General features: G+C 43.4%; 2 protein-coding genes across 12 annotated transcripts in view; one reads left to right on the forward strand and one right to left on the reverse strand.

Moving 5' to 3' along the window:
• Nucleotides 1-27,714, forward strand: part of LOC147101461 (unconventional myosin-Id-like) — a 561,768-nt gene that overhangs the window by 259,947 nt on the left and 274,107 nt on the right. For both annotated transcript variants that reach the window (XM_085966597.1, XM_085966598.1), the window contains exons 17-18: nt 17,342-17,565; nt 24,677-24,821. In XM_085966597.1, the coding sequence (XP_085822723.1) occupies nt 17,342-17,565; nt 24,677-24,821 (369 nt within the window). The remainder of the gene's footprint in view (nt 1-17,341; nt 17,566-24,676; nt 24,822-27,714) is intronic.
• LOC147101462 (uncharacterized) overlaps nt 1-27,714 on the reverse strand; it is a 165,891-nt gene that overhangs the window by 106,671 nt on the left and 31,506 nt on the right. For 6 of the 10 annotated variants that reach the window (XR_015073475.1, XR_015073471.1, XR_015073477.1 and 3 more), the window contains one exon: nt 11,020-11,087. The exons of 2 other annotated variants lie outside the window; for them this stretch is intronic. Coding sequence is in view for 2 of the 8 variants with exons in the window: in XM_085966599.1 (XP_085822725.1) it covers nt 11,020-11,087 (68 nt within the window). In the remaining 6 variants the exon portion in view is untranslated. Of the gene's footprint in view, nt 1-11,019; nt 11,088-17,437; nt 17,525-27,293; nt 27,416-27,714 lie in introns of all 10 variants that reach the window. 2 more of the 10 variants (XR_015073470.1, XR_015073473.1) reach the window with 2 other exon arrangements.

Genomic DNA, 27,714 nt, shown 5'->3' on the forward strand with positions numbered 1-27,714 from the left:
AGCTGTTTGTCAGACGTTACTGGCATAGAATGACTCTGTTTTGCCTACGTAACAGTCAGTACTCTTCAAAAAAAAAATTAAAAAAAATAAATAAATAAAATGATTGTGTGGATTACTTTGAGATGTGATAAGGTGCTATATAAATGCAAATATTTCTTTCAATAAGGGGAAGAATGTGCAATTTCCTTTTCTCCGAATGGCATCAAAACAGCTTTTTGCATGATATTTTTGGACCAGCCAATAGAGAATTTCTGGACACCATTAGTCCTGGACCACTGTTGCCGAGCAACAAAATATTTCCCTAACCAGCAAAGACGTGCAATGATAGATGCACACAAACTCAGGCTATCAGTCTGAAATAAAAGCAGGAAATGCTGGGAGTGCACAATAGGTCGATCAGCAAAATAAATTTTGTTTCAGATTTTGGCACTCATTAAGTTGCTTTCTATAGAGCAAACATGTCGGTGATGAATGTTTTACAGAAGTGAGATTTATGATCAAAATTACACACCCATTAAATACATAACTAATTATTTCATAAAGTAAGAAGCACAAAAGTAGGGTGTGTGTGAGTGTGTAAAAAAAACAGTCTAATTGAAATGTGTGATAAGTCTGTGCTAATGGTAAGAAAGTTGTTCACCCCAGGAATGTCACGCAACACATGAGGGGCTGTATACCTAGTTGGAAACTGATCAATAGAAAACGTACTTCCAAGATCAAAGCTTCCATTTCTGATATCGGCATTCAAATGACTTGAAGCCATGGTAATCTCCACTACCTTTATGCACTCTACTTATGCAGTTATGGGATCTTTCAGCAGAAACTTATTTTTTACACTTTTAAAAATTTATTTTTCTGTCTCTTTTCCCACAATTGTTCCCTCCCCCTGCTCCTTGTTCCTGATGACAGTGACCCCTTTTTGGGGTATGGTACCACGGGTACTAGACTCCTCCAGTACCTTGCAAACGTGGCCATTCTTCCCGTGTAAGCCCGGGCAATGACTGCCTGCTGGTGATTCAGCCTCAAGTGGCATCACAGGTAAGCCTGATCCTATCCTCACCCAATGTTTGCACAACAACGACAGCTTCTATTTCTGTAATGCCTTTCATGTGGAAAACTGTCCCGAGGTTACTTCTCAGTAGTGCAAGGAGTAAATGGCCGGCGAATCAAAATAGATATTGGGAAGAGTAACCAATAACTGGGTTAAAGAGGTAGAAGTCATTTGAAGGAGGAGGGAGCAGTGGAGGGATTTAGGGAGGGGAATTCCTGAGCATAAGGCCCAAGTGGCTAATGGCACGGCTGATGATGGTGAGCCAAGAGCAGGGGGTGGTTGTGGCACTGGAGAAGGTTACAGAGGTATGAAGGGAGGCATTGAAATGAGAAGGATGACCCTTTTAAATGTGAAGCTTTGGGGACCGATCAGCAAGGACAGGGGTGCTGTATGAGCGGGACTTGGTACGGGGTTGAATACAGGCCGCAGAGTTTTCAGTGAGCCGAAGTTTATGGACGTTGGGAGGCCGGCCAGCAGAACATTGGAATAGTTGAGTCTGGAAGTGACAGCGACAAGGATGAGGGTTTCAGTGGCAGTAGTAGGGGTGAAGGTGGGCGATGTAATGAAGGTGGAAGTCGATAGTCTTTGTCATGAACATAACATAAGAATTAGGAGCAGGGGTAGGACATTGGCCCTTCGAGCCTGCTACACCATTCAATAAGATCATGGCTGATCTTTGACCTCAACTCCACTTTCCCTCCCGATCCCCATATCCCTTGATTCCCAAGAGTCCAAAAATCTTTCTATCTCCGCCTTGAATATACTCAACGCCTTGAATATACTCAACGACTCCGCATCTACAGCCCTTTGGGGTAGAGAATTCCAAAGATTCACAACCCTCTGAATGAAGAAATTCCTCCTTATCTCAGTCTTAAATGTCTGACCCCTTATCCTGAGACTGCGCCCCCCTAGTTCTAGACTCTCCAGCCAGGGGAAACAACCTCTCAGCAACTGTCCAGTCAATCCCCCTCAGAATCTTGTGTGTTTCAATGAGATCACCTCTCATTCTTCTAAACTCCAGAGAGTATCGGCTCAATCTCTGTCATCTCAGGGATCAATCTAGTGAACCATCAATGCACTGCCTCTAAGGCATGTATGTCCTTTCTCAGATAAGGAGACCAAAACTGTGCGCAGTACTCCGGGTGTGGTCTTGCCAAAGCCCTGTACAATTATAGTAAGCCTTCCTTACTCTTGTACTCCAACCCCCTTGCAATAAAGGCCAACATGACTTTTGTCTGCCTTATTGCTTGCTGTACCTGCATGCTAACTTTCTGTGTTTCCTGTACGAGGACACCTAAATTTCTCTGAACACCAACATTTTAATAGTTTCTCACCATTTAAAAAATATTCTGTTTTTCTATTCTTCCTACCAAAGTGAATAACCTCACATTTTCCCACATTATACCTTATTGTCCACTCACTTAACTGGTCTATATCCCTTTGCAGACTCAAAGGGTTGGATCTTACCTGAGGAGGTGCGTTGGGGGCAGGACTGGTGGTTTCCGGGTTCTAGTCCCACCTCCAGCGCGATGTCTGATGACCTGACGCTATTTTCCCCTGATTGGCCTTGTTAAGCCTGCCCTGCGGGCTTGCCGGCTGATTTAAGGGAAAGCCGGTGTCAGATGATGTCAGTGCATGACGCTTCATCTGCCGGTTTTGTTAAAGTGTCAGGCCCCATAATTTTTTGACAGTAAACACTGACAATCACTGTCCAAAGGTGAGCCCTTGCACCAGGCTCACCAATGACTCTCTTCTTAGGAGAACACAGATAGCAGCTGCATGCGAGATTGCAGAAGCCATCTGTCAATTCTCCCGATCAGATGAGGCTTCCCAGAAACATCAAATCTTTTCACCAGCAGATATATATATAAACAGAATAAAAATATTTCTCACTACATTCTCTCACCTGTCATACTTACCTGTGCACCATTGCACCCATCACACTACCTCTGCAGCTGACATTTGCACACTACACTGCAGCAGACCCACAGCTCCCCTCACTGACCCTGGCGGAGTTTCCTGCCATCGGGAAAGCTGCATCAGCAGGTGTAAAATGGGGAAAAGCCTCTTAACTGCCTGTTAACAGGCAGTTAATTGGCTCTAATCCCCTCCCCACCACTAGGAAACTGGTCCCTGCATGACTTGGGGCCCCGCCTCCCGGGAAGATGGTTCGGAGGCGGGTTGGAAGCGGGGTTGGGACCCGCTCCCAATTTTTCCCATTTTCCCAGCAGTCCCGCCACCTCGGGGCTGGTAAAATCCAGCACTTTGTGTTCTCCTCACAGCTTACTTTCCCACCTAGCTTTGTATTGTCAGAAAACTTGGATACATTGCACTTGGTTCCTTCATCTAAGTCATTAATATAGATTGTAAATAACTGAGGCCTAAGCACTGATCCTTGCGGCGGCCCACTAGTTACAGCCTGCCAACCTGAAAATGATCTGTTTATCCCTACTCTTGGTTTTCTGTCCGTTAACCAATCCTCTATCCAGGCTAATATTACTCCCAACCCCATGAGTCCTTATCTTGCGTAGCAACCTTTTTTGTAGCACCTTATCGAATGACTTTTGGAAATCTAAATATACTGCATCCACTGGTTCCCCTTTATCTACCCTGCTAGTTACTAGGTTATAAGGTTGAAAATTCAGCCCGGAGTCGAACAGTCTGGTTCAGCCTGAGACAGTGACCAGGGAGGACGATGGAGTCAGTGTTAGTTTTATGGAGGCAGTGGTGGGATATCGAGAGATGTTGGAGAGGAAGAGCTGGGTGCCATCAGTGTACGTGTGGAAGCTGACTCCATATCTGTGGATGGTGTCGCCAAGGGGCAGCATGTAGATGAGTAGAAACCAAGGAAAAAACCTTGGGGGACTCGCAAGGTGACGGTAGGAAGAAATGCACATTCTTGCAGCAGAGATTGCTAAATAAGAGTTAGGAGCAAGACCCCTAGTCAATTTTCTTCTTAACCCTCAGACCAATTTTAATACTCCTTTTAATGTCCTGACCCAGATCAACTAACTCGGTACATATTGGGAATCAAACTTGGGATCTTATTGGCTCATCTATTTAATGGATAAACTTACTGAGCTATTGTGGGAGTTCATGCATTTTTTTCAATAACAAGAATAATTCTGTGATGTTTTACTTATTTACTGCCAAAGGAGCCAGAAATTATTTCATGAGAAGATGCAGAGTAAATATAAGCAATATACCTGCAGCTTGATCACTTAAAAATTAATGATGACAAACTATCCAGGACTGCCTTTTGCTATTAAACCATTTATCATTTGTGTCAGCATTGATCATTCACTTATTTTTGTCATTTTTAGTTGCCTTAATCAATTTATTTTTCACAAAAGGCCTCCTGGAGTCCATCGCTAGCACAAGCTTTGTGGAATCCTAAAATTGGCACAGGGGAAGTAAGATGAAGCACATTGTCAACAAATGCAATGCAAGCCAACAATCTCTAATTATTAAGGAAGACCTAACCAGTGATTGACCTATATACGAATCGCCAGGTTCATAACTAAATATATTTCATCGAGTGGTTCTAGATGATTTTTCAATAGCTTCCTGTAAATTCACTGCTTTGCATTGCATCATGAAAAATCTCTATATGCTTTAGAAATCTTTTAGATTTTCTCAATACAAAAGCAGTTTCATTAAAGCTTGGGGCAGCTGACCCTTTATTTTCTTTCCAAGCCCCTTCTCCTGTGGGTATTGAGTTCTCTGAAGGTTGAAATATGTAAACATCAATCGTTGCTGTATTAGTGATTGATCACAGGTGACGGCAAATCTGTCTGCAAACATATGAGAAGCTAGCGGCATTAGTCCATTGCGCTGGTTCAGCATGGCGGCTCTTAGCCAGATGTGCAACATAAGAGTGGAATGACATAGTGCCACAAGCGCCGTCTGTCTGCTCAATCTACCCCAATTCTTCACACTACCCATTTAATCTCCGGAGACAAAGTTCTGCATAAATATCTACATATGCCCAATGACAGTGAAGCAAAACTACAGAATATGAATCCATTTTTCTATCCTCACAAATCAAATCGTACATGCACATGCAACAATCTCACACACAACCCCCCACCCACCCCCTGCACACACACACACCAGTCACAACTCCAGCAGTACCAGACAATCATCTCCAAGGCCCAATGGTTTATTTGTTCATCTCAGTCAATAACTCTGTCTATACTCTCTCATCCCATTCCGAAGCGCTGAGAGAGAGGAATAGAACTGATAACCGAATAACTAAATTAGGCTGAAATCTATTTAGTCTAAAGCTGTATCTCCTCTGAGCTGCCGCTGCTGTTCCTTGTACCATTTACACGTCCTCTCTACAAATCTATTTTTAGTTTTTAAATATGAGGGAACAACTTGTTCTTTTATTAAGAGACAACTGTAAAAGGAAATGAGCAATTTATCAAGGCAATTTATAGTCCAGATTTTAGTGTCTTCAAGTATTTGCAATCTATTCAAGATGATTCAGAGTTTTTTTGCACTAAAATTATCCAATAATTTCTATTAAGCAATGTGAATTACACAGTAAAATGGGGATTTAGAGTTGAGAAAAACATTCAAATTATGAAATAATTCACAACAGATATGTTAGTGACGTCTGATCACAGGGATCCATTGGATATGATTGACATATCTGCTCTGAAATACTGCTCTAAAGCCAAAAATCATTTCTGGATTGGGATATAAGCATATTTAGTGCTACTGTCTGCAACATAGACATTGTAGCTATTCTTTTTGCAGTCCATTAGAAGACAAATTAGGTGCTTGGAAATGCCTTGCAATTAGCATAATTAAAACCACAGACTTAAGTGGCACCTAGGGGAGGAATATAGTCAAAGTGTGAGTGTTTGGTACCTGCATATTATGACTTGCAGACACCACTGGTACTGCATAGATAACTGGCTCCTGGTATCAGTGTCTATTTTAAAAGCCATTTATTTGTTGGATTGTGTATCTGCGCCACGACAGAGAAACAATTACTTGTGCAAATCTCTTGCAATGTATTCATTTTGTTAAAAATCATAGCTACATTGTTTCTTTTAAATTGGAAAATGAAACCATGAGTAGAATGGCATATACAATCTTGTCTAATGTCACAGAAATGTGTCATTTTTAGTTTAAGCAATTCCTATCATTTGCCTTCTCTATCCTGCACCTTCCTCCTTTTCAGCTGGGAGGGTAGGATGGTCATTCGTAGAGTTCTGTATCGTCGTCATCATCAACAACACTCAATATTGACTGATGAGAGGCATGCCAAAAGGAGTGGGATACGTTCTCTTCGTTAGTGGGTGTTTAACCACACTTTCTGGTTGGTTTGTGATAGAATGCTCTATCATTGCAGCCTACTCCATCAACAACCCAGCCAAGAACTATTAACTTACTCATAAAGGGTAGCAGAGAACAAATGACTATTGAGGCAAAGATTAAAACCCATGCTGTCTGAATAGAAATCAAATGTTACCAGGCCACCATACAGTGTTTCAGTGAAGCATAAGATAGATGTTGGGTTTATGTACGTTAATCAATTGAAGATGTTAAAAGTCTTCCATACCCATGTTCTTCCTATTAAGTAGCGATAGCTTCCTGTAACAATTCATCTGTTACTGTTTTGCTATTGCCATTGTGCTTGAATTATCCTATTCATTTCAAAGGGGGTGCTCTTTTAGCCATCCTAGCTGAACCTCCCGGCTCGATGGTGCTGTGCTGCCATTCTTGTATTTACCCCTGGCTGGAAATTATCTCAATTTATGGGCTTCCTACCTACATTTGTGAGCTCTTTTGGGCCCACCATTAATCTTCAACACCCTTCCCCCATCAATCCTCTCATTTACCCCCTCCAACCCAGTTCCCCCTACCTTCCTATCCAAAGCTCAATTCAATCAACCTGCTCCCGCCCCATCCAATTTCCTCTTTTTCCCCAACCTCTGCTGTCTCTGCACCCCCATTGAACTCTCGTGCTTCAGGTCTTTGCTCAGCATTAACCTTCTGGGCTCTGGCCACAGACCACCCACCTCTTTTTCCACCCCACTTCATGCTGCAAGTTCTCTGCCCCACCCACCATTAGGCCTCCAGCCTTGGCCACCCACTTAATTGGCCCTGATTCTAACTTTGTGAGGTGGCCATAAATCCACCCAAGCTGACTCCCATCCTACAAATCCCCAAGGTGGCCTTTGCCCCAGCAACCCTAGCTGATGTAGCCCAAACACCATGCTTCAAAAGCCATATTGTGGACCTAATTTTTTTTTAAGCGTGGAGGTGCGATTACCTTAATGGCGTTCCCATGATTTTGGAGAAGCCTGTATTATTTAAACTCTAAGTGCTTTACGTAACCTAAGGAGTTCACTGTTGTCTTTCAGGAAATGAAGCCTGCCATCCCAAACCAGTATGACTGGTGTGACATATGATCCCAGTCCCACATGATGTGGTTTACTCTTCATGCTCTTTGAAGTGGCCTAGCCAGTCACACAGCTGTAACCAATCACTACAAAGTTCAAAAATATAGGACAGACCTATGAGCAATGATGTCAGCATTGTATCAGGACATGACTTGGGCAACCTCAGTCCAGTCAACTCTATTAATTCCTCCGCATTAACTTCTGGGAACTGGTGCCCAAGTTGGGAGAGCTGTCCAATAGTATAATCAAGCAACAGCCTGACATAGTTTGTGTATGGAATCATATCTATCAGCCAACATGCCAAACCCCTCCATCACCATGTTGGGTCTGACTAGCAGAATGGTGGAGGCATTGTGGTGTACAGTCGGTCGGGTAGGAATGGCCCAGGGAGTCCACCTCATCATCTCTTGGCATCAAATAAGGTCAAACAAACTTCCTGCTGATCACCTACCATCCCTCCTATCACTTGGTGAAAGCTCTGTGGCAAGCAACAGCACAGAATGTCGTCTTGTTGGAACTTCAATGTCCACCACCAAGAGTGGCTTCGTAGTATCCCCACTAACTGAGCTGGCTGAGCCCTGAAGGACATAGCTGTCCAACTGGGCCTGTATCAGGTAGTGGGAGAACCAACACAAGAAAATAATGTTGTCCTCGCAGCCTGTCACAAACACATCTGGCCACCAAAGTATGTCAGGAGTGACCACTGCACAGTCCTTGTGAAGACAATGCCTCATCTCCACAGTGAGGTCTTCCTGCATTGTGTAGGGTGACACTACCACCATGCTAAGTGGGACAGACTAAGGACAGAGATAGCAACCCAAAGGTAGGTACCCAGAAGACACTGTGAGCCATTAGCTGCAAAACTGTAAACCACCACAATCTGTAATCTCATGGTCTGAGGATTAAAAGAGTTCAGCCTTCACTTTCCTCCACCCTTCTTTCCATAAGCAATGCCATGGAAGGACTGCTAGTTTATTGTTAAAATGGACAGAAAATGTTTGCTTGTTGAACACAATTAATCTGTGTGTATCTTGATTAGCTCATTCAATGAAAGGGTTGGTAATAGCCTGTCTCCAATTAATGTAGGTTGTGGATTCTCATATCACTGTAAAGCCCAATTTTTATGAAGAATGTTTTCCCCCACACAAGATAACGGATGTCAGATTGACCCAAGGGCTTATTTTTCCTTTGGGCTCTTTTCTTCAGCTAGCAGGATACAACTTGCTTCAAGCTTTGTCATAACATCATGAATCATCTTTTGTCACTTTTTCCTGTCACAAGAATCATGTTTCCATGTATTTTACTAGATTGGTCTTCAGGCAATCCTTATCTTTTGAACTGACCACCACAAGAGCATTTACCAAGCTTCAGCTCACCACAGAATATCTTCTTGGATAGGCTAGTATCAGACATTCGGACTAAGTGATCAGCCCACCTTAGCTGCGTCTTTCCTATCATACCTCTATGCATATTTGCTTTTCTGAGGACCTCAGTGTCTGGAATCTTGTGCCATCATTGAATTTTAATGATCCTTTCTGAGGAAACCTAGGTGGGTGTGATTGAGTTTTCTGATGTGATGACTAAGTAGTCCAGCTTTCACACACATACAGTAAGGATGTTATAACTATTGTCTTGCAGACCTTAAGTTTTGTTTCCAGTTAAATGCCCCTTTTATCCCATAACCTCACATGGAGCCTTCAAAAACAATACTGGCTTTAAACAATCTGTGGTTCACTTCATCATCAAGGAGCACATCATGTGACATGGTGCTTCCTAGGTAGGCGAACCTGTCCACTGGAGACAGCGTGTGCCCTTCGATGGTAATATTGGGTGGCGCATAAGGCTTTTCAGGGGCAGGCCAGAGTTATATAGGAGAAGGTTAATTGGGCCCAGTCTGACTATTTTGAAGAGGAGCAGGGGAGCTCGCCCCGGTGTCCTGGCCAACATTTAACTCTCAACTAACATCACTAAAAACAGATTATCTGGTTATTATCACATTGCTGTTTGTGGGAGCTTGTTGTGCGTAAATTGGTTTCCTACATTACAACGGCAACTAAACTTTAAAAAAAAACTTTATTGGCTGTAATGTGCTTTGGGACATCCTGAGGTTGTGAAAGGCACTATATAAGTGCATGACTTTCATTCATTTCTTTTATCAATTGGTCAGGCCATTTCCCTTTGTTTGCCTCTGACACTTTGGATTAATTGGCCTGCATTTGTCATGTGCCAGTCGCCTTAGTTGTCGTGCCATGTACTTTCATTTTAAAATTAAAACTGAAACCAATTTCCTACATATTGCATTGTTTAGAAATATAACTCTTCCTTCAGTTGAAGACATAAATCCAGGAACGTATCGATTTAACAAATAAATGACAAAATAAGAGCATTCTGTGTTTAAAATTTATGTTTTATTTTTCATAAAGTTGTTTGGGTGATTGTTATATTTTGAGTTTTGATTCCCCCCACCCCTGCTTTATGGTCCTGCTTTTCCTGTGCGTTAATGGTGCATGTAAAGGAAACAGCTGGCTTTTGTAGCCTGTAATCTGCAGTCCAGAATCCTGTCCAAGATGAGATGGCTTATAACCCAACGACAATATAATGGAATCAGAACACAGAGACATTAGACTGCAGCTTTTAGAATGCATTAAATTCGTTCATCCATTTAAGAAACAAAATTGGTGTATGGTAGGCTAGTAGAGCTGGTAAATGAGCTGAAAACCTTTTGGGTATTGGAAATGGGATAAATTTGGACCGAAAAGCAATGAAATGTTAACCTTCTGGGGCCTTCAGTAATGCCTCATAACTGAACCTTTATTGCTATAAAGCAAAGCTGCCATTTTATTTATTTTATTAACAACTTAACCTCTTCAATACTTGTTTTCAAACTATTTTGTAGCAACTAAAATTTCGCTGAAGTTTATCACAAACATGTGCAAACGTGCAGAATAATGAGTATAAATGGTAAAATGTTGTGTTGGTACCTTTATCAAGCTTTAGTAAACTATATTACGATATACTTAAAATACATGGGCTCCGAGTCTGGCAGGCGGTACATATTCATCAATGTTTGTGTGGCTAGTAGTATCTCACATTACACTGGATCTCAGTCAGAATGAAACCACACAAGTCCAAAGCCAACAAGGGAACCCTTGCGCCTCTGAAGTGCCCCTAGCCATCCATTCCAAGCTTCATTGCAAAAGGCTGCATCTGTTTGCTTTGGAAAAGCAATTTGAAAGCAGCTTGCTCACAGCATGTCATCTTAAAGAATTAATTTTATTCTTTATTTTCAATTCAGAAGAATACCAATAAAAGATGTTACTGCTGAGTCTTCAAAAACTCTTAAGTGAATGAGCCAGACATAATTGTGTTCTTATTAACATTTTTATCCTTTACAAATTCCCTTCTTGAAAACAGTGGAGCACAAGATAAGGAAACAGACAGATCATTTTTGTTTTACTTTTTATTTAACCAGCTTCCGTTAACAGACACTGTTAAGTGTAAATTCTTGCAAAGCAGTGCATTTATCTAGATATTGTTAGGGATACTCACTTATTGCTGCTGTTGGCTCCATTTTCATGACAGTCCTGTCCTGATTTCCCATCTGGACATACTCTAACCTAGGTACCAAAGAGCCTACAGTTTAAAATGAATGCATGAGTATATTATTATATTGCAGGCTTTTTCTCAACAACTTTAGATGAGAGCTTCCATAAGAGGATCATGTCTCCTATGCATTGAATCTTGCATCCTTATTCCCTGATGTATTTGGGTTAGTGCAATTCAGGCCTAGTATTGAATTCCTTGGTATTGAATACCAAGAATACATGGGGTGCCCATTTAAGGAGTTATTTTACAACTTCCAAAAAATATATATTCCACTGAGAAGAAAAGGGTGTAAAAGAAAAGACAGCCATCCGTGGCTAAGTAAAGAAATTAAGGATAGTATTCGACTAAAAACAAGGGCATATAAGGTAGCCAAATCTAGTGGGAGGATAGAGGATTGGGGAAACTTTAAAAGACAGCAAAAAATAACAAAAAGATTGATTAAGAAAGGGAAGATAGATTATGAAAGTAAATTAGCAAAAAATATAAAAACAGATAGTAAGAGTTTTTATAGTTATATAAAAAGAAAAAGGGTGGCTAAAGTAAATGTTGGTCCCTTAGAGGATGAGACCGGGAAATTAATGGTGGGAAACATGGAGATGGCAAAAACACTGAATATTTTATATCCGTCTTTACAGTAGAGGACACTAAGAATATCCCAACATTGGACAAACAGGGGGCTAAAGGGGGGGGAAGAGCTAAACACGATCAAAATCACTAAGGAAGTGGTACTCGGTAAAATAATGGGACTCAAGGCGGATAAATCACCTGGACCTGATGGCTTACATCCTAGGGTCTTGAGGGAAGTGGCGGTAGGGATTGTGGATGCATTGGTAATAATTTTCCAAAACTCCCTGGACTCGGCTATGGTCCCGGCAGACTGGAAAACTGCTAATGTAACACCCTTATTTAAAAAGGGCAGTAGACAGAAGGCTGGAAACTATAGACCGGTTAGCCTAACATCTGTGGTAGGTAAAATTTTGGAGTCCATTATTAAGGAGACAGTAACAGGACATTTGGATAATCATCATTTAATAGGACAAAGTCAGCATGGTTTTATGAAGGGGAAGTCATGTTTGACAAATTTGCTGGAGTTCTTTGAGGAAGTAACATATCGGGTGGATAAAGGGGAACCAGTGGATGTAGTGTATTTAGACTTCCAAAAGGCATTTGACAAGGTGCCACACAAAAGATTATTGCTTAAGATAAAAAATCACGGGATTGGGGGTAATATTCTGGCATGGATAGAGGATTGGCTATCTAACAGAAGGCAGAGAGTTGGGATAAATGGTTCATTCTCAGACTGGCAATCAGTCCAAAGATGTGCGGGTTAGGTTGATTGGCGATGATAAAAATTGACCCTTAGTGTTAGGGGGGATTAAATACGTGGGGTTACATGGTTACGGGCATAGGGCTTGGGTGGGATGGCTGTCGGTGTAGGGACAGGGTGCTAGGGTTTGGATGATCAGCCATGATCTCGTTGAATGGCGGAGCAGGCTCGAAGGGCCGAATGGCCTACTCCTCCTATCTTCTATGTTTCTATGTAACTAGTGGTGTTCCGCAGGGGTCAGTGCTGGGTCCCCAACTCTTTACAATCTATATTAACGATTTGGAGGAGGGGACCGAGTGTAACATATCAAAGTTTGCAGATGATACTAAGATGGGGGGGAAAGTAGTGAGTGAGGAGGACATAAAAAACCTTCAAGGGGACATAGACAGGCTAAGTAAGTGGGCAGAGATTTGGCAGATGGAATACAATACTGGAAAGTGTGAGGTTATGCACTTTGGCAGGAAAAATCGTAGAGCAAGTTATTATCTTAATGGCAAGAAACTGGAAAGTACTGAAGTACAAAGGGATCTGGGGGTCCTGGTGCACGAAACTCAAAAGGTTAGTATGCAGGTGCAGCAAGTGATTAAGAAGGCCAATGGAATGTTGGCTTTCATTGCTAGGGGGATAGAATATAAAACTAGGGAGGTATTGCTTCAGTTGTACAAGGTATTGGTGAGACCGCACCTGGAATACTGCGTACAGTTTTGGTGTCCATACTTCAGAAAGGACATACTTGCTCTCGAGTCAGTACAAAGAAGGTTCACTCGGTTAATCCCGGGGATGAGGGGATGGACATATGAGGAGAGGTTGAGTAGATTGGGACTCTACTCATTGGAGTTCAGAAGAATGAGAGGCGATCTTATTGAAACATATAAGATTGTGAAGGGGTTGGATCGGGTGGATGCGGGGAAGATGTTCCCGATGATGGGTGAAACTAGAACTAGGGGGCATAGTCTTAGAATAAGGGGCTGCTCTTTCAAAACTGAGATGAGGAGGAACTACTTCACTCAGGGTGGTAGGTCCATGGAATATGCTGCCCCAAAAAGCTGTAGAAGCTACATCATTACATAAATTTAAAACAGAAATAGACAGTTTCCTAGAAGTAAAGGGAATTAAGGGTTACGGGGAGCGGGCAGGAATTTGGACATGAGTCTAGGTTCGGATCGGTCATGGCCCTGTGGGTAGCGGAGCGGGCCCAGGGGCCGTGTAGCCTGATCCTGCTCCTATTTCGTGTGTCTAATTCTGTTAGATGCAGGAGATGGTTCTGTGATAGTGGATTGGCCGTTAGGATCAGATCAGCCATGATCTTATTGAATGGCGGAGCAGGCTCGAGGGGCCGATTGGCCTACTCCTGCTCCTATTTCTTATGTTCTTATTCTCCTGTTACCTCAGAAGGCAAACAATATGACACCAGCAAGCCACTTGATACAGGCTAAATTACTGTTCTGGTTTATTTACAAATAAAATGATACTTAGAAGTAAAAGTCATAGGTAAACTATGAAACAATACAATACTTCTGAGACAACCGGAATTGGTCCACAATGGATTAATATACCATTTTTCAGAAAGCTGCCTCAATCTCTTGCCATATAATCATTCCTTTGGAATGCACTGCCTGAAATGGTGGTGGAAGCAGATTCAATAATAACTTTCAAAAGGGAATTGGATATATACATGAAAATGAAAAATTTGCAGGGCTATGGGGAAAGAGCAGGGGAGTGGGACTAATTGGATAGCTCTTTCAAAGAGCTGGCACAGGCACAATGGACCAAATGGCCTCCTCCTGTGCTGTATGATTGTCTAAAACAGCCAGGCATCTGTTTTATTGGCACATTGTCCTTAGAATGAACTTGCGTGTCTTTACCAGAACTGAAGACCACTCGAAACTTCCTTTGAAGACAGCACTGTTAGTCACTCATGATCAAATGTATAATACTATGAAACTGATCCCATGGAATGATAATGGGAAGTTAAATAGATACTGTCTGGATTTCAGGCACCTGAATTTAAAAAAAATCAATTCACACGTAGATTGAAGCACCTTTATCTTAACTCATTTCCTGTTAAACAACCTTTCTAGTTCATGCAAATAAATGCCTGCTGGTTTCCATTGTGAAAGCCTTCGCCATGTTAAATCCTATACAAAATCAAAGACAAATTCTTATTTTTGTTAAAAGTTCCATGAGCTGGAGAAATGGTCTTTTTTCTCATTTTAATCCAGTGATATTTCTAAGCTGTTCCATGCTCAATACATGAGGAGTGAGGCAGTGCCAGACTCGATATGCGTTGTCTGCTGAAAACATTCTACTACATATAGCCAGCATGGTCTTGTATTTTGTCCACAATTCTTCCCTAGATTTTTCAGTACTGAGCCAACATGGTTATATGTAATTTAAGTCAGTTGAGTAAAGGATAAGCCTATCTTGATCTACACAAACTAAGTGAAGGTCTTGTATGTTTTATATTTGTGCATAGTTTCTAATAGGTATGAAATTTCACCAGACCCTATACTATTACCACAACAGCAACAAGGTACGGGTACGGATTTGTGGTGGGGGTTGAAGATGATGGCTTCAGTCTTTCAATGTTTAGCTGGAAGAAATAGCAGCAAATCCAAGACTGGATGTTAGACAAAGCAGTTTGATAACTGGCAGAGGAGAGGTCTAGGAGTGGTGGAGATATAGAGGTGGGTGTTGTCAGTACATCTGGAAGCTAATCCCATGCCCACAAATGAAATCACCAAGGGGCAGAATGTAGATGAGGAAGAGGAGGGGGCCAAGGTTAGATCCCTGGGGACTCTGGAGGTAATAGTTCAGCGACAGGAAGAGAAGTTCTTGTTGGAGATGCTCTGGCTACGCTGCAGAGAGGTCAAGGAAGATGTGGAGAGATAATGCAGCACAGTCACAGGATGTTCTCTGCAACTTTGGTTAGGGCTGTTTTGGCAGGGGCGGAAACCTGATTGGGGAGATTTACAAGGTGTGGAAAAGGTGGGCACAGAATTGCAAAGTGATAACACATTCAAGGATGTTGGAGAAGAAAGGGAGATTGGAGGTGGAGTGGTAGTTTGCAAGGATGGAGAGGTCAAGGTGGATTTTTGAGGTGTGGGGTGATGATGCTGGTTTTTAAAAGGAGATCGACAGTACCCGAGGTGAGGGCGCCATTTGCAATGTCAACCAGCAGGAAGGGAAATTGAGTGGTCAGCAGTTTAATAGGTTCAAGGGAGCGGGACGCGGGTCTCATGCATGAGATGGGAGAGAAACTCGAGAAAGATGTGGGTTCAGGATTTGGTGGGTAAGGGGAAGGGAGTAAGTAGCAAAGGCAGCAGAATGGATGATCTCAATCTTAGTGGCAAGGAAGTCCATGAGCTTCTTGCACTTTTTGGAGGCGAGGGTGGAAGGGGCAAGGGAGAGGAGTTTATGGAGATGGTTGACGGTGGAGAAAATAATCTGGGGTTATCTTCACTCTCCAGGATGATCTTGGAGTAGTGGGTGATTTTGAGAATGGAGTGTGAGGCCCAATAGCACTTGATATGGTCCAACCAGATCTTGTGATGGGTGGCTGTATGCCAGATAAACTCAAGTCTGTGCCCTTTGGACTTGAGGGGGCCATACCAAGGGAATGACAAGCATGCAAGATTTTGTTGGGGACAAGAATATCAAAGATGGAGATTAAGGAGTGGCTCAGCAAATTAATGGTTGCAGAAGTATCATGGCGAATGGCAGTTTAAAGACTAGGCAGTAAGGAGCTTGAAAGTGCAACTGTAAGTGACTTGGAGGAAGAGTTTTTTTCCGGAAGGGATGCAGAAGGAAATGGGGTTGGAAGTGAGTAGGGTGATGTAGGTGGTGAGGGATACAAGGAATTGGTCGGAGATGGCCTTTTCAGTGATCAAGTCCATGGAAGCAGAGAGGCACATGAGATGGCAAGTTCAAGGGTGTGGCCATGGAAGAAGGTGTGGTGCTCAAAGGAGTTAAAGGTACCAGAGGAGTAGGGAAAGATCAAGGTGTGACTTGGTGATTAGGACCACACCGCCACCATGGAACTAGTATAGGCAGGCAAGGAGCTTTCAGTAAGGGCCAAGGTCTCACTACCTGTGAGCCAAGTTTCGGTCAAAGCTGTGATGTCAGTACAATCCTCCACTATAAGGTCATGAAGCAAGAGTCTTGTTTGCCAGTGAACAGACATTCTGGAGGAAAATGCAGAGGTGGGTGATGATTGTTGATTTGCTGGCAGAGTCCAAGAGGGCAGTGGTGAGTGGGATCAGACAGAGGTCGGTGAGGTTAGTCCCCATTTGGCACACTGGGCAGGTAGGTCAGGAAGAGAGGATGGGGCATTTTTATTTAAGATGTGGATTCAAACCACTGATTCTCTAGACCTTGAATTCATGATCTTAGCCACTGCAAGAAGGTGGTAGTTTTTAAATATCGAGAGTAAGAGAGTTAGCCAGCCCTTGGATTTCTCAATGTAGAACTTCTCCTAGAGGATGTTTACAGAGTTGCATTAGTAGAGGGCAGGGATCAGGTTACCTTTCTGTTGTCAGTGGTAGAATGGTGCAGGATAAACTAATGAGGGAATGAAGTGGATACAGAAGAGAAATGTGTATTTATTTAATGGAAAAAAATCTTAAATTTGTATCTATCTGAATCGAAATGGTCCTAATTTCGGTAAATGTGATCCATAAATGTACTAGAGAGCCCAAGTAAGGATGGCAGGTAATCCACACAATGTAGAAACTGCAGGTGTTCAAGGACCCACTGTTAAACAACACAGTCATTTACCAAGACACCCTTATAATTGGATTTGGAATGTAACATTTTTGTAGCACTTGACTTAAACTACTTTAGACCTCTGACTACTTGCGCAGTTATCACTTGTACTTTAGGTATTTTGGCAGATTTTGAGTCCATTCTCTATAATTAAACTTTTGTTTTCTGTTATAGGTCTGGAGGGGTACCATAGCTCGGCTTCGCTACAAACGCACAAGAGCTGTCTACATTATCATAAACCACTACAGGAAGTACAAAGTGAAGTCTTACATCCGGGAGGTAGGCAGGCGCTTCCAGAATGTTGGGAGCATGAAGGATTATGGGAAACATGTGAAATGGCCGACTCCACCCAAGGTCCTGCAGAAATTTGGGGAAACATTGCAGTCTGTTTTTCAAAGGTAACTCATCAAACATCATTATCAGCATAATTAGGTAAGCATGTACTGTCATTTCAAATTCTAATTTTTTATATTGTAGCTTCTGCTTATGTTATAGTTTCGGTTTTCCCCGTGTTCATAGGTAGATTCAATTTTTATAAGTAGATCAAGTCATTTATGAGCCAAAACATGCATCTTTCTTTTTCACCATGTACTGTATATGGTGGTGTGCTGAGGTTTAACAAGTAACCCCTGAATCGAGGTAAATCACTTATTACACAGAATACATGGGATGCCAATCTTCTAGCATCAGCTCAGAAGGCATTGTTTACTAGTTCAATGCCGTCCTTACCAGTTCAATGCTTACAAGCTAGACTACTTGGTCAGATTTCTGTCAGATTAAATTGCATGCCAAATACAGTACAATAACGAAACTTACAGAATATATGAGACAATCATAACCTCAAAAATGATCAATTCAAGAAACACACTGGCTTTAAAACGATGCATATTTTTAATGAACGACTGTATACCATTAATTTTCATAAAGAAGTCAGGAACAGTTCAAGGAAGAGATCACTGAAAAATGCAGTGGCCCAGAATTTGCAGTTCAATTTTATTTGTCATATATGCAGCAGACGTGTGTACTGCACAATGAAATGTTGATTTTTACGAGTCCTCCCAACACTGGAATAAATAAGGCATTTATTTAATGCCTTCGCTGGCATTCAAAGGCATTCGCTGCAGGCCCCAAAGTACACTTCGCACAAGTATCTCTCAATTCCTGTGTCGAGACTTTGGGTTTTCCGACAGTCAATTCAAATCAACGGAGGTTAGTGGGGATCCCCTTGTGTGAACTGCTGTTGCATCAACAAGCTGTCTAAGCAGCCAACCAAAGCGCAGAATTCTAACATACATACAGCGAACAAGGAAGTGAGTAAGCTCTTAAAATTCTAACTTTTAAAAACTGTTTGAGAGAGCAAAACAAAGATTGGGGTTCTCGCACGAGGAAAGGTAAACCTGAACTAAAGATGGAAAAACATTTTTAAAAAAATTTAAGTTTCTTAACAATTTTAATTTTTATTAAAATGGACACATTTCACCGCACAAAATTAAGATTACTTTTTCCAGCCCTTAACCTTTGTTTAGCAGTCAATACACAGTTAAAATCCCAGTTACACCTAATCCATTTGGATCTAACTTTTAGTGTGGCATTTAACACAAATTCACGGGAAGAGCGAAATTTTAGTCAGTTTCCCTGATTTGGGTGATTACACTGATTGCCGGCTCAGTGGGGTGTCACAGCGCAGCCTGTGTCAGCGCTATGAATGATGGACTGCAACTTCAGGAGCCAAATCCTGAAGTTGTGGTCAGTTTCAAAGGCGGAATGACAGCGAACGCTGCCAGTTCGCCATCATCCCGATCGCAAATCCCGGGCCACTACCTTCTGCAATGAGGTTTCAGAAAAATGTTAACTGAAACATTTAAAACTATTCAAACTGATAATGATCTACATTGGGATAAAGCTTTGCTCCTCAAAGCTTAATATGGCAATACAGCAGTTGTGCACTTGAGTCTTTTTAATAAATGTAAATCTGTGAACCTTTTGGACGAAAGCTTAGTTTCTGCTAACCTTGAGTTTGGGCCTATGATGCTCTATTTATTCCCAGCTGCCTGACAGTTCTCAGTGTAAAAAGACATGTGTTCAGCTCCATTAAAAGCAGGGCACCCTATAGGCAGCTTCAGTTAACTCAAATATGATTTGCTGATGTGGAAGAATATTTTGGCCTTGGTTACTTGCGCAGCTGACCGCTCAAAGCAGTAAATTTGCTGAGATTTTTTTTAAAGTTGTGTGCCATAGCTTTGTGTGTTCTATTCGCACGCAGTGAATATGTGTATCAAACACGGCAATTTTGGCTCCAGACCTTTATGAAACAAAATTGGTGTCCTTGGTTCTCTCTTCTAAAGTTCCAGCTGATGACCATGTATTCTATCCAGCTGTCAGGCTCCTCAGCTGCTCCAATGATTTATCTGGGCCGCTCGCTCTGTGCAGATACCACGAGAGTCTGATGCACTCAAGATCACTTCACACATTCTTAGGCCAAACACGTGCACATAATTTTAAAAGAAACAAGATTCCAGGGACCTGTGCACAATCATGAATGTAAGATTTTGGGGAGTAAACTCCAAGTGGTTCAGAAAAGGTTTGGGCCTAGAAATTGGGTTGGGGCGCCAAAGTGGCGCAAAAGTCGCCTGAGCGCAGGATTTAGCGCAGCGATCGGAGTAATACCGATCGCCAGAAATTCAGTTGCAGTGCCGCTCGAGGGACACGGGGCGAGGCTCGAGGCGCTCCGCGTCCCTCTTAGGGCGCTGAAACTGATTATCGCAGCACAACGTGCCGCAGCGCTACACGCTGCGGCACGGCACGCTGCGGTACTGCATGCCTTCCTCCCACTGTTAAGGGGGAGGTGCCTGCAACAGCGCGATCCCCGCTCGCGAGTGCCAGCAAATGAGCCTGGCACCAAGGAGAAGTGCCGGGCTCTCGGGAAACAGCCGGCAATGCCGCGGGTGGGGGGGGGGGGGGTGGCGGTTTGGAGGCCGGGGACGGAGGTGCTGGCAGGCGGCCGCCGAAAAAGCGGCCGCCCCGCACCTCCACCTTAACTTGCGCTGCTGCCGGCGCAGTAAGGCCCCGTGAACTGGGCGCGGGTAGCGAACGGCGCAACTGCGGCGTTCGCTACCAAATATCGCGAATGGGGCACGAATGGGGCGCTGCGCACACCGATGACGTCATCGGTGGCGGCGCAGCGCAAATGCCTAACGCCACCATTAGCGCCCCTACTGAATATCGCGGGAGACGCAGCCAGTGGCGCTACAGCCACTGACTGCCTCTTTAGGCGCTAACAGGTGGCGCTACTCACCCAATTTCTCCCCCAAGATCTTTAACATAGAAACATAGAAGATAGGAGCAGGAGTAGACCATTCGGCCCTTCGAGCCTGCTCCGCCATTCAACGAGATCATGGCTGATCATCCAAACCCTAGCACCCGGTCCCTACACCGACAGCCATCCCACCCAAGCCCTATCCCCGTAACCCCACGTATTTAATCCCCCCTAACACTAAGGGCCAATTTTTTTATCATGGCCAATCAACCTAACCCGCACATCTTTGGACTGTGGGAGGAAACCGGAGCACCCGGAGGAAACCCACGCAAACACGGGGAGAATGTGCAAACTCCACACAGACAGTCACCCGAGGCCGGATTTGAACCCGGTCCCTCAGACACACTCCTTTTTCACTTACTTATAATTTGATCTTGGGTGGTCAAGAAGTTGAAGAAAATCAACAAGGAGAAATGAACACTTTCTACTTGGGTAACCAACAGTGAGCACTAATAGTACTATTAGTATTCTGACACCATGCTGTAATCCAAACCTCAGACAATCAACACCAGCTATACCTGTAGAATGCTTCCTTTTACCACACAAGCCGACCTTGTAATCTCTCCGAGTGAGAGTGGCAATTTGTGGGCCATTGTGCAGCCTGCAACGGTCCCCATAAATAACTGGATTAAGACAGCCCAATTTCATTTCAAACAGGCCATTGAAGCCAACAGATAGGCAAAACTTTCATCCCGCCAGTTTGGATTGGATTAGAGGTGGAAGGATACAGTGCTTCTCACTACCCCATTATTTTACCTTTTTGTTTTTCCCAATTTTTTCTCCTCTTTCCCTGAAGGTGTTGATTCCTGCTGGGGTACAGTTACAGAGCACCAACCAACCCTTTTGCACTTTGCCCAAGTGATGTCCTTCCTGTATGAGCCTAGACAGTCAGTGTCAGTAGGCTAATTGGGTAGGGGATTATCACAGCTGAACCCAATCCTGGCCTCACCCGTTGTCCACACACAGGGGATCACTGGATACTGAGGAGTAGCTAGAATATTAGCTGATTTTCTATTTTTTCCCCCCTTTCCTTACCCCAGGTGCACTGAGGCATCTCCACCACTGCCACACCCAAGATCAGCTAAGTAGCAAAAGACCAAAGATTGGCTTTCCTGCTCTGAATAATTGGGAGAGTGCATGTCCTTTAAGGCTATCAAGGCAAATTTTGGTTAAGTAACCAGAGGTCAACAAAGAAAAAGCTATAGATATCGATCTTCCACTTCAACCAACTGAAAATACTGTAACAAAGATTTTCTGTTTGCCGTCTGGGCTTGCTATAAATTACTAGATGTTGGGCAAGTAAAGACACACACCAGGCTCTAGGGAGCGAGGGTTCACCAATAAAACTGGACTGAGACATTAAAAATTAACCAGAATTAAAAACCCAAAATTGTAATGGTTGTGTTGCATTTTACTGTACCGGGTTATTGAGTTTCTTTTAGTGAAAATGATTCTTCCTATTTAATCTCCTTTTCTATGAATTTTCTCCCTTCCCTTTCCAATGGGTGCTGGTTGCTCTTTAGAACCATGCCCAAATGGCCATTCTTCATGTGTTAGTTTAGACAGTAAGGGGTCAAGTTTCATTGACCCTTGGAGTCGGGATTGGAGGCGTGCGGGGGGTTAAAGTCACGAATTCGGGGGTCCTGCCCCCAACCCGCCTCCATGCAAGTTTCAAAGGAGGCGGGTACCCGCCCCGCACTGGGACCCGCCTACCCGAGGCGGGAAGGGATTAGTGCCAATTAACTGCCTGTTAACAGGTAGCTAACAGGCAGTTTTTAGCCTAATCCCTATTTTAAAGCTTTAACTGTGGGACTCCCGACGACTCCAAACCACGCCAAGTTAGAGTAGTCGGGCCGTCAGGTTGAAGGACTTGGAGGGGTCGAGATGTCGGTGTTCAGGTGAGTGATGGGTGCATGAGTGCAAAGGTAAGTGTGTTTGGTGTGTCTAAAGTGTGTAAAGAATTTTAAATGACCTTTTCTTACCTTTACAGCCTTCCTTCCTCTAGGTTTCGGGAGTCCATCATCTCACCGGCACAGAAAGCAGAATGGCTGCGAACTGTCAAAAGTGACAGCCTACAGCTTTCTGTGCCGGTGAGATTTCTAACTGAAGTAGAAGGACTCAGGTTAGAAGTAAGACTGTCAGTGTTTGACAGCTTCAAACAGCTGTGAAACACTGATATTTCATCTGTCAAAACGTCTTGACAGATGAAATTTCAGTCTGTGATGTCACCTGTTGGCGGGTGGCCCTTAATTGGCCAGCGGGCTCAACAAGATCAATCAAGTTAAGATCGTGTGGATTGGCCGCATCTCGATGGAGGCGGGACTACAACCCCGAAAGTTGTAGTCCCGCCTCCTTCCCGACTTCTGAATGAAAATCACCCCCTAAGTGTTGACAGGGTATTCAACAATGGGGGCATTACAGATGAACTTGATCCTATCATCACCTGAAGTCCAATATTCAGGCACTCTTGAGCAGAAATCTATAGGGACGGACTAGGGGCAGAAACCCTAACCAACTTTCACCTTCCTCATTTGGGGATGCCGAGGCCAATTTATGTTGACTCACTGCTACCCTACTTGAGATCAGTTGACTTAGCACATACTGAGCAGTGAAGCTGGATCGATATGGCTCAGCTTCTCACTGTCATTCAGCAGATCCATTGACAGAAGCTTATAATTTATCTTTCTTTAACAGAACCCTATTGAAAGTAGTTGTCATCTATTTCCAAGTTGAAAACTGGTCATGGATTGTAACTTGAGTTCTAAGTTTTGTTTTGCAGCTGATAAAAATGTAATTGGAAACCATCACATTTAGAACTAATGCTTCACATCATAAGACACAGAAGTAAAGTGGGAAAGCAGTGGGCTTCCTTAGTGTCTTATTTACATTTTAGATATTTTTAGTTAGCCTGCTGAAAAACCACACTGGTTCAAAAATCAAATGGTGGTACAGGTAGACTATCCTTTATCCGCACTACCGAAAACCTCTAAAAACCGAAAGTTTTTTCGTGGAGCGTAAGTCGTGCGCACGACATGACCCGAGTGGCGCCAAACATGACAGGAGTGGTCCAGGAGCTCTGCCTTTCCCTGTGAGCAGGGCAGAGGGTCGCAGAGTTCCCTCCTGGGTAGGAGATTGCAGGCCGAGCCGGGCAGTGTGAAGGAGGTACCGGGAGAGTGAACCCAACAATACAGCGGCCCGTCCGATAGTCTTTTCTTCCCCCCCGACCTGATTTGCGGGCCAGCTTAGTGTAGGAGTCAGCCGATATCCGGCTTTCCCACAACTGGCGGCGGTAGTCGAGCCCCAGACCCCCGCTAAGTCAAGGAATTCAGATACGGAGCAGGGGGAGCCGGAAACCTCGATCTAACGGCAGAAATCAGCAGCCATTTTGTTAGGTTTTTTTTCTTCCCCTAGCATTTTTTTTAAACAGTCAGGCTGTGGAAAGAGTCTCTGTAGCTTAGCAACAGCTTCAGAGACGCTTCCAAGGCAGGGCCCGAGTGTTTACAAGCTGTTGCTAAGCAACAGTGTTTGTTGTCAGATACGGAGATGAAAACCTTCTGAAATCCGAAAAATTCCGGAAACCGAAACACAGCTGGTCCCAAGGTTTTCGGATAAAGGATAGTCTACCTGTACCTATAACTGTGAGCTGTGAATTCAGTTTATCCTCTGCAATATTGGATTATTAGTGCACACCCCAATACAATGTGATGTAGTAGCACTCTCGCCTCTGTGTCAGAAGGTTGTGGGTTCAAGTCCCACCTTAGAGTCTTGAGTGAAACTTGAAGGCTGACACTCCATTGCAGTATTGAGGGAGTGCTGCACTGTCTGAGGTGCTGTCCTTCGGATGAGACGTTAAACCGAGGCCCCGTCTTCCATCTCCGGTGGATGGAAACGACTCCACAGCGTTATTGTGAAGAAGAGCAGAGGAGTGTTCTTCGGTGTCCTGGCCAATAATTTATCCCTCAACCAACATCACTAAAATAAACAGATTATCCGGTCATTTGTCACGTTGCTGTTTGTGGGATCTTGCCGTGTGCAAATTAGCTACAGTATTTCCTACATTGCAACAGTGACTGCACTTAGTACTTCATTGGCTGTAAAGCGCTTTGGGATGTCCTGAAGTTGTGAAAAGCACTACGTAAGTGCAAGTCTTTACATTCGAACTAAAATTGTTTTCATTCCAATTCTGCTGCTAGATGGCGAGCATATCAGCTGATTAAGAGGATCCCACCTGCCGATTTGCCGCAGGTCAGAGCAAAGGTTGCAGCCGTGGAGAATCTGAAAGGTCAGAGGGGTGATCTGGGCCTACAGAGAAGCTGGGAGGGCAATTACCTGGCAACTGTGAGTAATAAAGATGCTCTATTGGTGAAATCACACTGTCCACTACCATGATGCTGACTTCCTTGCCTATTCTGTACTGACTGTCCTGTACTACTTTCAAATTCTCTAAATTTACAGTAAACCATTGCAAACATTTTTTGTTATTCCTAATGTAAGGCTGAATATCGTAAACTGGTATTGTCATAACTGCTGATGTTGGTTATCGATCAAATAAGGTAGGTTTTCAGTGTTAACTTCATGCACTTCCTAGTCAGAGTTTCTTCATCAGGCTTTTCCACTTTTTCTCCCCCTTTTCCTTTTCTCTCTCTCTCCCTCCCTGACTGCTCTCCTGTCATCACGCCTCCTTTCATCTCTCCTCTCTCGGATACTCTGCCCTCCCAAATTCCTACCCCAATCCTTCATTATACTTCGATCTTCCTACTCTCCTGCTGCCGTCCCAGGCTTGACTCCCTCTTGGGTAAGCCTACAGCTTCCCTCTGTGCCTCTCTTGGCATCCTACGAAGGGCCTATCGGCACTCGTCGCTGCCTCCTTCTGAGCAGCAACCCCAACTGTCCCATCCCACTCTCTCACCAACCTTCCTACCCAGCGCGCCCACTAGGGGTTGTTTTCAAATCTCCATGGCCTCGCCCCTCCCTATCTCTGTCATCTCCTTCAGCCCCACAATCTCCCCCCCCATCCCCCCACCCCCTCCCCCGAGATATCTGCACTCCTCTAATTCTGCCCTCTTGAGCATCCCTGATTATAATCACTCAACCTTTGGTGGCCGTACCTTCTGTTGCCTGGGCCCTAAGCTCTGGAATTCCCTGCCTAAACCTCTCTGCCTCTCTTTCCTCCTTTAAGACACACCTTAAAACCTACCTCTTTAACCAAGCTGTTGGTCACCTGCCCTAATTTCTCCTTATGTGGCTCGGTGTCAAATATTTTGTCTTATAATACTCCTGTGAAGCGCCTTGGGACGTTTTACTACGTTAAAGGTGCTATATAAATACACGTTATTGTTGTTTACTCTAAATATTAGCAATGCAAGGCATTATCCAGGGAGTTCTGTGATGTAGAAGGGATCTATAACAATATGTGCGAACCCTAGTATTGTAAACAATTGTAGAGCCGTTGCAAATTTTTACAGCCATAAAAGGATACACAGTGGGGGACAATGGAATACTCAGTATAGTTCTTGAATAAGTTCTGAAAACTCGCACTACAGTTCCATTAATCTAATAACATAACCAATCTAGTAACTCAAGGTAGATTAAGACCTCACAAGGTAGTTTAACTTCATGCAACAACAAAAACACTTGGACATGTGGCAAATTTGTCATTGAGCACTGAATTTAAGGAATTGCTACTTGTTCACTTCACCAAATAGACAATCATTTTGCCACCGCTAAGCTACGGATAGCAGATTAATGGCCCTGATCGTGGAGGGAGAACTGCTTCCAGCTCCTATGTTAACTCACCGTGTAATAAATTTCACGCTGGATGTGGTGACTATTAGCTTCAATGCCATTTATGTATGAATTGGTTTTTTTAAAAGCATTTGTTATGTTTGCTTTTGAAAGGCCTCTTCTGCCATCAGATTATTCCAGGATGTAGTTGACCTTGAGTCTCCATGCATGGGCTGAGCAAGAGGTTATTTCAGAGTGTAGGTTTCAGAGTGTAGGTTTCAGAATTCTGCCATTTGTTTGAGAATGTTGTCATACGCCACTAATTGCAAGTCCTATTCAGTGGGAATATTGTAATTTATAAAACACTCTAATATACCCTAGGAGCGGCTTAAAACAAAATGATGCTGAAAACAAATTAAAATGAGGCCTGTTATAACCCATGTCTATAGTTCCACCCAACTGACATGGTTAGATTCAAATTATGCAGAGGAGTCAAAATCACTCTTTGTAGAAATCCAGTGTAAATAATTCATTTTGCTCCAATTCCAAACCTTTCAAAATGGGGAATTGACTTCATGTTCAGATCAATTTAGTCCAAAGAAACATCCCGCTTGTCTCTGCCTTTCAGGATCAATTTGATTTGACCGTGGCTAGTGCTGTGGAAGCAAGAGACAAATATTGCCAGTCCACATAGATTCCTTAAACATCCTCATGCAGTTTACTCCAAATGTTTACCTCCTCACTCTGAGGACTGTGGTAGCAATTTCACGCCTATATTGGAGTTTGTTTAGTCTATTTCAATAACTTTTTGAAATAAGCAATGTAATTGAGTTGTGATTTTTTTTTTCCCCCAAATTCAGTTTCGTAAATAAAATATGTTTTGGACTTACCTGAGAGAAAAGATTTTTATATCTCTAAAAGGTGAAGATACTTAGCATTGTTCAGGGCACAATGATTTAACCCTGAGACTAGAACCAGGCCCAGGAAATGGTAGTCTCCCTGCTCTGGCCACTTTGAGCTCACACAGCACAACATGAAAACAAGCAACATTACAATTCTAAATCTGCTCAAATACCAGTTCAATACCAGTCCGCATGTCTCCTTTGCTGAACAGCTCCAAGGAAGATCCCATGGTCAGCCACTTATCAGTGAAAGAGGAACTGTTGATCTTGGGAGGGAGCTGGGATTCTGAGGTCTGCGACCAGGATCTAGGAGGATGCACACAGCCATAAGCCTGGGAGAATTTGCTGCGGAACATGTGGCAAAATTATGCCTCTGGTCATTGCTAGGCATGTGCTGAGCACCAACCAATCAAAACAGAATACCTTGGCCAATCAGAACTTGTTAGTGGTCATCTGGCACCCAAAGACCAATTAGATCCCAATAATTGGACATGCAGGAACAAACGCAATCAATCTTGTATAGATTGATTGTTGCTGATAATCAAGCATCTTAACGCGTGATAAAACCTGCATGCTGCTGGTACAACATGCATGAAAACATGGGC

This window comes from Somniosus microcephalus, chromosome 24 (genome assembly GCF_052327205.1).
Source record: "Somniosus microcephalus isolate GS21.2 chromosome 24, FLI_Smic_1.0, whole genome shotgun sequence".
NCBI lineage: Eukaryota > Metazoa > Chordata > Chondrichthyes > Squaliformes > Somniosidae > Somniosus > Somniosus microcephalus.